The sequence below is a fragment of the Dipteris shenzhenensis genome, chromosome 23 (genome assembly GCF_047967505.1).
Source record: "Dipteris shenzhenensis isolate YYH24624 ecotype China chromosome 23, Dip_SZ_1.0, whole genome shotgun sequence".
NCBI classification, from domain to species: Eukaryota; Viridiplantae; Streptophyta; class Polypodiopsida; order Gleicheniales; family Dipteridaceae; genus Dipteris; species Dipteris shenzhenensis.
Window position 1 is genome coordinate 53,395,052 of NC_141618.1, and position 9,673 is coordinate 53,404,724.

Below are 9,673 nucleotides of genomic sequence, written 5' to 3' on the forward strand. Positions count from 1 at the left end.
TATATAGTTAAAGCCTACATAACTTGTAAATAATTAAAAAAGGGTGTATAATTATGGTTCCTATCTGAAGTGGCATGTATGTTTGTGCAACAATGTGATTTGTACCTTTTTAGAATTTTGAAATGTGTTATGCCATGGTCCTTTTATGTGCATTGGATGCATAGGCCCTTATTGTATTGGTTTAAAAAAATTAATGTATTTTTTGCAATTTTGGTATTCCAAGTGTAGGTGTTTGTGCCCGTTTTCCAAAAAAACTTTGTCGGCAAAATTTCATAAAAGCATGGTTTTTATGTATTTTTTCAAAAACCGTCGCGCAAAAAGGCCATCTTTTTCAGAGAATCTTTCAAAGATTCTCCTAGAGTTCTCTTTTTGAGGTTACAGTTCTCGAATTAGATGTTACACTGTTATTAGCAAGATGCATATTTGCATCCACAAGTTCTGAGAGCAACGTAGCAAGAACTAGCATGACTTGCAAGCCCAAAGGAGAAACTTGCTCTCCACCTCCGCACTCCATTACCCAAGCTTGATTTTATGTATGAAAACTATATTGTGGTTTACGTTTTGGCTTGCGGATTATATTGTCAAACTTATGATCAAAGATTAGTGCTTGTTGTGGTGCTTGATGAGGGTTGGAAGGGGATAAGGGATTCCTAAGATCCCTTTATGCATGGGTATGTTATTTGTTATGGGAAATTGCCTAGGGATAATAGATGAACACAATGCTCAATTAATTTTGATTCACATAAAAGGGCCCTCTTACAAGGTGTGGACACTAGGCAAGATGCCAAGTGAAGGTGGGAACCTTCCAAGGTCTAGGAAACATGTGGGTATGAAAGATATGTTTAACAAAATCTTAGTTTGTTGGTGTGTTCATATTTGGTTGGGTCAAGATATTCCCTTGCACAGTAGTGGTATACTTCTATATACATATGGTATGCAAGTTTTAGATTGAGGCAAACAACTCTATACAATAAGGTATGCAAGTTGAAGATGAAGGCGAACACTAAGTATAAATATAATCGTGTTTTGCTCATGTTCTCCATTTTTGATTGGGTGGAGATATTACCTTGCAAACCTACGTTCTTCTTCTATATACATATGGTACGTGAGGCAAACAGACTTGGGTTTTACATTTGGTATCAAGATGCAACTCCTCTCTTTGGTATCAGTCTTTGATGGTTATGGGTTCATTGCTTCCTCTCAACGTAGCTATTCGTCTATCTGGCATTGAATTTTTTGTAGTTCGAGTTGGTGGCTGGCTAGGTGATTCGATTCTAGAGGTAGTTGAATGATGCTTGGTTGTGGCGACACATTGATACAATCATTGGAAAGATGGACTCGAGATAGTAGGCAAATGCCCTAGTAATGGCGAAACCAAAAGCATTGCGAAAAAAATGAAATCTATTCTAGTCATGCTGAGAATATGTCAAGAACAACACAATTTAGTTGTAAAGCAATGTATAACAAGAGCTTTGTCGAGGGAGAGTTACAAAGTGAAGCGTCATCATCTCTATGTTGTGCTGGGCCATAAGGCCTAAAGATAGTCATCGACAAAAATGCAAAGCATTGGCAACACTAGATGATTGTGACATTGTCATCTAACATTGGTCTTTTGTGTAGAGAACACACGAGTTTGTGTTCACTCTGAGAAGTGGTAACTCTTGTTGTTGCATACACATCTTGTCAAATAAGTAGAATGTCGTCGTTTTTCCCAAGAGATGTTTCAAAGAAAAACAAGCTAGTGTATATAAGAAGTTGAGATTACCCAAAAGGGTTTTAAATAGCAAGCTCAAGGGGTCACTACTTGAAAGGTCTATATATCATGTGTGTTCAAAGAGTTTAAACTAACTCCTTTTATTTGTATTTACTTATGATTTTCTTCAATAACACAATTGAAAAACCCCTTTAGTATGATTCTATTAAAATCAATTTTTGCTATTTAAAAACCCCTTTTGTTGAATCTACATGCTATATTTACATATGATGAGTAAGTGTGACCCTTGCAAACAAGCAAAGCCATAAGCTACATTAGGCAAAACATATGACAAGAACCTTTGTTTCAAGCCAACATTAAGTGATTGTTTGAGGATGGGAAATTCGCATGTTATGATGATAGCATAGCGCAATAAAGGTGATGTGTGATCAATCACAAAAACAAAGAAATAAAAAATGGAGCAACACCTCCGATTGAACCACTGAGCTCCCTCTCCTTCAATACAATTTAGGCAAGGTAGCCTATAGATTTCAAACTACCAAAGTCGTTGCAAGATGCATCCATTACTTCATGTTTCTTCATCGTATCTTATCTTATCTTCTGATCTTATATATTCCTTATTTTAGGGATTGAGGTGCCAATCAAGGGGCTAGCCAAGTGTCCATATAGCTCTTCTCCTATATGTGCCACATGGCAACTTATCTAGCATTGAAAAGTGTTCGTCCGACTAGGTAGTTGCTAAAAGGTCGTTGAGGTCCCTATCTTGCTGAAAGGACTGGTTATTTTATCTTTGAATTTCATAGTTTCTTTTATTCTACGATTCTCCGCCACCTTTTCTGTTGATTGCCATAGCCACATCCAAACCTTCCATCCCCGCCGCCATAGCCAAAAGCTTCCTGTTTCATCTTTCCCACATTCCCTCCCCTTCCTTCCCTTTCCCTCTTCCCCTTCCCTTCCTGCTATTTCCCCCCTTCCCTTTGCTATCCCTCACCGTAATTCTCTGCTTCCTCCAGCATTTGCATTCCTTATTTTGTGTAACCGTTTTGCTTCCACAGTATTCCTGGTCTATCCTTAAGCCTTATAGTATTCGATTTTCCTGTTTCAAATCTGCTCTTGGACTTGGAGATAATTTCTTTTTTTGGGGGCGGAGGAAGGGGGGAAGTTTTTAATTTCAATAGAAGTACTAGATACGCGTTTGCGGTTCTCAAGCTTCTCCGCTGTTTATGATACGCGATTGGGTGCTGAACAAGTCACATTGCGAATAAGGAAAAGCGATGATGCCCATTGCCCAATGCCCATTTCCAACAGCAGCCTGGAGGCTATAGGCACTAATGAATGAAAGATGATGCAGAGACGAGGCGGAAGGGCCAGACAAGAGGACGAAATGGAATAGGTGGTTGGTGCAGGGTTCATGCCAAAGAGCAAGCAAATCTTTAAGAAACGGACTTGCATTCCCTCTATTTATTACTTGTAAATCTCCTTGAACCTCGCCTCCTTCCTCCACGATGACCCCCCCACCACCAGACCCCTCCCTATCTCTCCTGCGCATCTTCTTCCAAGGTTTGATCCTTTTTTTTTGGGTACCACTTTCGAGGCAAACAGGACAGGCGAGGGGGAGAGATGGGAGTGGGGAGAGCTGAGGGGGTGGGGGGTATAGAGATCACAAGGGTCCGCTAAGTCGTTGCGCGTTGTTGCCTAAGTTCCCGAAAGGATCCTAAAACAAGACTCAAGTCCATCTCAAGTCATTGCGTTTAGCCAAATTGACAAGCGATGAAGATGCTGCCGCTTCAAAATCAACAAGCGATGAAAATGCTTGACCGGGAGGATACAGTTCACAGCATCACAAAAATGGGACCCAAACATGTCGTAGACGGGTCCGAGTACTTGTGTGATCTTATAGCCGACTGATTCTCTCATTGATGGAATTCAATATGTTACAAGAACCTAGATAATGCAAGACCCAAGTCAACAAGTATCATAGACCTTGGAAGGATTAACTGACAAAAGTCTTCAGAGAGATCATAAGATGGTTTGAAATGATCCAATTGTGTTAACTTGTTGTGCATATTGGCTATGAAACTATGTTGCGATTTATAATGTTTGGGTTTGCAGGTTACAAAGACTAGGGCTTGTCGACGGGCTTGATGAGGGGTACAAGGCGAGTAGCGGGTCAAGTTGTTAGAGATGTACAGATAGGTTCTTTGCTGACAGTACTCTGCACCAACGGAAGATTCACCCACCGAAGGTCACAAGATGCTAATGTTGAACACCATTCAGGTCTGAAAGAGTACTCAGATGTATAGCCAAAACAGAGTTATATAGATGAATATGGGTAAGGTACCAAAACAAGGCTCTGTTTTGCTGCACCCCGTCAGAAACTCTCCTCTCTGCCACAAGCCCCAATGATAGGCCTTCAGTGGTTGCTGAAGGGCGAGCACTCCTGCAAAAGTTTTGCTCCAAAGTACTACTATGTTGATAAACGCTTCCTCTGCAGCTCCTAAAGCTTTCCTACTGGACGCAGGTCTGCACCTAGGTCTGCTCAGGATCTGCTGAATGTCTGCTCCAATACAAACTGATCCCTGACGCAGCCTAAAATGTGGTGTCCTGGAATGACTTTGAACCCCTGCCTGGGGCCCTTTACATGGGGTGGAAATCCCCACCAAAACCGGCTGACTGGCCCCTACAAACCAGCCAACAACAGTCTGTCAGTCAACCTGGACTTCTATAAGCAGCCCCTAGGAGCTAATGTTGCCGCTTTTGATACCACCTGCTACCCACCTCTGGCTGCCGTTTCACCATTCTGCTGTTACAAGCCTCCATACCTGCTACTGTACCCAACCAGTCCAGCAGTCTTGAGCAGCACCTGCTGTTGTCCTGCCATACGGCATCTGGTCCTGCTGCTCCTGATCTGCCATACGCTACTGCCCAGCTGTTGCTGCTGCAACCCTAACAAGGACTATGGTCTGATGCCCATGTGGCAGCCATGTTGCTGACCACATGGCATCCTCACCCCTTCATATGGGTTATCTACCCACAAATGTGCTGAGGTGTCAACACCCTGAGATCTCCTCATTTGGGGGCTTGCAGGTGGGGCATTAACCCTATTTCTCCAACACCCCCTCTGAATGACATGGGCCAACACCACCTCTATGAAAGAGCTGCTCCAGCAGCTATTCGTAGAAGCTCTCAAGGACATTTCAAAGGTGTCATCTTTATGTGGTCCAGAATATAAGTCATAAAGGGCATGAGTTGTCTATACAAATGAGACATTCTATCCAACTATGAAAGAGTATAAAGCCTAACATGAAGAAACTAAAACGATTGTTGGCAGAGGTACTCTCATAGTAAGCATTAACTTGACAAGGATCTTCTATCCTGTGTTCTCATTCTTGCCTTTTCTATCACCATTGTGGTTCTGGACAGTTCTAAGATTTGCCCTAAGAATTGTGTCCTCAATCATGGAGTTTAGTAAGAAGAAAGAATTTATGGTAGGTGCACAATGCATATTCTATCACTTACATTCACCTTCACAGAAGATTGAAATTGCATCATGATTGGTCATCGTTTGTTGCCACATCTTATCTTCCTATTGCAAAATTTTGCCTTCAAATGTATCATATCATTCTGCTCGAGTCCACACTAGGCAATTGTGCAATACAAGGATTACCCACTTGCTAACGATTCTCCTCTTCAACAATCCTTTTACCAAGAAACCTTTTTCTAAGGTGGCAAATCACACTATTGGCCCGATTTCGGCCCTAGATTGCATCAAATAGCAAATTTGCAAGCATAACCATGAGAGCTAGCTAACACATACTTCTTGAGCTAGCATGCTGATGTCATCCTGCATGTGCACTTTTTCAAGACCAATTATATATTATTATCCTCTTACTCTCCCCATTCAAAAAATGTATAAAATAACACACGTGAAACTATTTCCAGCAGACCCCCCAAAAATAAAAAAATGCATAAAACCCATCCAAATTGAAATCTGAGCACATAAATCGATTCTTAGAATTGATGCATTTAGGTGACGCAAAGATGGTCAATAACTCAAATTTTGAAAAATGTCCAAGAATCTGCCAATTGGCACCATTGCCAAATATGCAGTTTGATATAACATGAATCCCAAGAAATGTTGCATTGATACCAGAGTATGGCACAAAACCCTCATGTGAAAGTGGCACATGAACGGAGATCCCAAGGTTTGAGGAAAAGTTGGCTAAGTTCAATAAGCAAAAAGATATGGATCTAATAGGCTACCGTCACATCACAGCTGGCCAGATGGATGTGAAATCTATAAGAGGTATTAAATGTGGAAAAGCTCTAGGTTTCGATGCTTCAGGGGGGAGTGTGTAGACTTAAATAGCCCCTTTACAGGTTGGGAACAGGCCCAAAGGTCCCTGCATTCTAACACCTCATTCTAGTGACGTCAACGTGAATGCACATAAAATTTCCAGTGTAATCCTCCATTACAGACCCAATAATCTCGAGAGTTCAGCAGAAGTCCAAAAGACTGCAAGTCCTTTTAATATCCATGGGTGTACCACCCTGGAGGCCGGCCATTTCTGCCTTTACTGCAGGCAGTTCTTCAGGTACAACAGAATCTGCAGTCCAACCTCCATTTTACAACGTGACCATAAACAAGAGTACAACTTCAGGCCAATGACCATGAGAAACTCAAACAGAAAAGTCTTCCTTATGATTACTAGAACTGTCATGCCCATCAGACAGTGTCACTGTAAATTCATTTCAAAGCAAAAAGATTCTTACATTTTGGCAACAAGTTACACCTGCTAGTCACTCTCCTTGGAGAAGGGAAGGCAAAGGAAAGAATGCAATCCCAAGCAAACGCCCCAACAATCCTTGCCAATCTCAGTTGCCATTACTCTCATCACTGTTTATAAGTACACAACAAATGAGATTGTTAATGCACTTACTACTAGATCCTTGTTTCAAGCTGTTTTGTATATATTTCAGCCTCTTGTGCTTTTAATGCACCTGGCCACAGGATAGAAGATCATACCTGTAAACGCACAGTCACTTGTGCCAAATCGTAGCCATAAATAGGGATGCTCGATCCTGATTCCCAGCATGCAGACGTCTCTACTGTTACTGACATTTCCATGCAGACACCGTGCAAACGCCGAAGAAGTAATGCCTTCAGTTCCATTTCTGTGTTTCAAATCTTGCCTTTCCTCTTCGAACCAACCTTGGCTGGATTTGTCTTTGGCCTTTTTAATGTATAATTCCGCTTCCCATTGCCAGCCTTTCCAGATTTACCTACCTCCGTACTCTGTCTTCCCTTCTTCAGCGTACCCTCCATCTTCGGAACATCCTTCTGGCCTTCACTGTCAACCTTTGCATTTCCGGTTACCACCTTTTTGTATTTTCCCTTCTGTGGCAAGGACGTACCCACAAGCCTGCGCTTCTGGAATTTAGTATTCTTAGGCTTGTCCTCAGAATTTGCCCTTTCCGACCTGGAACTGGTCTTAAGAAAACCTCGAAGCAATTTTCCTATCCGTGGCTCTACATCGTCCTGTCCATCCTCTTCACCATCTTCCTTAACATCCTCGCTATCAGACGCTTGCTGGTCGCTGACAGATCTCCTTTTACCTGGCACGTCTTTTCTGTCCTCTTTTCCCGCAAGAGCCTTTTTTTTGAAGTATAGCTCGTTCTTCAATCTCTTGACCTTAGACTTTACCGTAGCTTCGTCTTTAACGATTTCACAGACAGGCAACGATCTATCGGAATCTAGTAGGTCAAAGTCAACTTCAAGATCCTGGATCAATACCCTGTCTCCGACCTCTAGGACGCTCATATCTACCACTATTTTCGCAGGTAGTTCAGTAGCTTTGCACTTATACGTGACAAATTTTGCGAGAGTCTTAAGCGTGCCACCTGCACGACCGGGTGAAGAATGTGAACACCATAGCCATATGAAATCTTGCCTACAAAACCTCCAAAAAACAGGACCGAGTAGAAACGTCGCTACTAGGCATACCTTTCCTTAAACCAGGGCATCTGTCCAGTCCAAGATACTGGATGGGTACGCCAAGCTTCAGCACCTTCTCCGGAGGTGCTCTCAGAAACTGAATGTTTAGAATGTTCGTTTTTCCTGGACCGTAGTTCAACTGCAGCAGACAAACCACACATATACACTCGTTTCAAACGTCCAAACACCTACAAGATCGATAGGCACGCGCAAAGGGTGGACGTATCTCACATTGCGAGGAAGCACTTGCACACACTCCTTCAGCTCCAACGACTCGCTACTCGAGTAGATCTTCATATCAAACACGCGCGACAAAAAGTCCCTCTTCCCGAGCATCTTAAGAAGCCTGGCGACGGGCCTGGCATTGACGGACAAGAAAACGTCTGTGGATCCGTCACTAGGTCGTCTGGGCAGCTCGCTGTCGATAAGGACAGCAGGAATGCGGCCTTGCTCGCGAACTCGGCCAAGGTCGCGGGCTCTGCGGCTGCGGAGGAAGGCATGGAGGATTTGAGAGGAAGGGAGAGGTTCGGAGAGGGGAGAATCGGAGTCGGAAGATTCAGAGACGGAGTGATGATCAGGAGATGGTTGCGAAAAGCTTCTGGCTGAGCTACGAAAGAGCTGAGGAACAAAGATTGTGAATGGTTGGAGGAGAAAGAGACGGTGCTGAGAAGAGCGTCTTCGCAGCATCACGAGAGATATCGCAGCTCTATCTGTGCAATACTCTGCTCCAAAGGGTTTAACGTTTAAACACAAATGCTCTCTCTCTCTCTCTCTTCTAGGGTTTAAGAAAACACTAGGTTTTAATGCACACCTTTCTTCTAGGGTTTAACAATCTCTCTCTCTCTCTCTCTTCTCTCCCTCACACTCAGTTTCTTCACGAGAACAAGAACAATGTTAAGTCACGGCTCGCAGCAACAAAACAAAAAAAAAAAAATTTGCTGTAGGCACCCTTTCCATAGTGGAGCACATACCTATTAAAAATTGAAGCTGAACCTGCTATTTCATTAAAATTTTAAGGAAAAAAGCGAATGAGTAAAACAGTGGACGTGAGATGCGACACACGGTCCATTAGGACTCTCTAATTCATGCCCCACGGGTAGCTCGAGGCTCCATCTTTATTCCCACTTAAAAAAAAAAAGTTACACTCCATTCCACAAAGCAATTGGGTGTCCACTCACACACGTTCGATTTCTCCTACCTAATTGTCATCATAGGCTATGCCACGGCATGCGTTTGTGGGTGGGGACGGGAAGTTCACACCATTGCTATCACTTTCGAATCAAGTTATGTCTCACAAAACACTAATATGCCCCCCTTACAATGTTATATCACATTGTATGTGCATAGGAATGCACATGGAAAAGAGGCATTGCCACTATTTAATCACCTGTAAGCCAAACCCTTACTTTTTTTAATTTAAAAAAAGCCTCAAAAAAGCAACTTGTAAGCCATAAACCATTAGACATAAAATCTGCTCCACCACTTTTCTTGAATTTCCAAAGATTATCCTTTTTCAAACCAAGCAAATGGAAAGCCCTGCCAAAACACGGCTAGGAATAAAGGAGAACCCTAAATATCACCTAGTGGCGAAGCGATAAATTGCTAACACAATCCTTCCAGCTTTATAGCTTTTTAAACCCTCTACCAAATAGATTTAGTATATGTCCTGTACAAAAAGTATCCTTGGGGCTAACCCTAGATAGCCTCTCTCGAACAAGGAGAAATTAGAACACCACCTTCCAGAGAAAAAACTTAAGCTTTGAAGGGGTTAGTGTTGAGATATTGAGCTCCACTCGTGATATGCCAGGGTGACCGTTGTGCATTTATGTCACCGACTTGTTAGCTGCAGATGCGGTTGGTACACCGCCCATGAATAATAGCTAGATGACAGCTATTCTTATGTACTCTAGTTCGTGGGGCTCAGTTAGTATGCCACCTTAGTTAGCTGAGTTTGGTTTGAGACC

General features: G+C 42.6%; 1 protein-coding gene across 5 annotated transcripts; it reads right to left on the reverse strand.

Moving 5' to 3' along the window:
• Positions 1-5,835: 5,835 nt before the first annotated feature.
• On the reverse strand, positions 5,836-8,550 carry LOC147887557 (uncharacterized). Of its 5 annotated transcripts, none has more exons than XR_015543244.1 (4): positions 7,941-8,550; positions 7,719-7,848; positions 6,741-7,615; positions 5,836-6,321 (listed from the first exon to the last, which is right to left on the reverse strand). XR_015543244.1 is itself a non-coding variant. In XM_087394903.1 (3 exons), exons 1-3 carry the CDS (start codon positions 8,394-8,396, stop codon positions 6,897-6,899), a joined length of 1,305 nt encoding a protein of 434 aa, XP_087251029.1. In that variant the 5' UTR covers positions 8,397-8,550; the 3' UTR covers positions 6,444-6,896. The 5 variants fall into 5 exon arrangements, 1 of the variants encoding a protein (XP_087251029.1); XR_015543241.1 differs by having other exon boundaries at positions 6,488-7,615; XR_015543242.1 differs by having other exon boundaries at positions 5,836-6,333; positions 6,488-7,615.
• Positions 8,551-9,673: the final 1,123 nt, after the last annotated feature.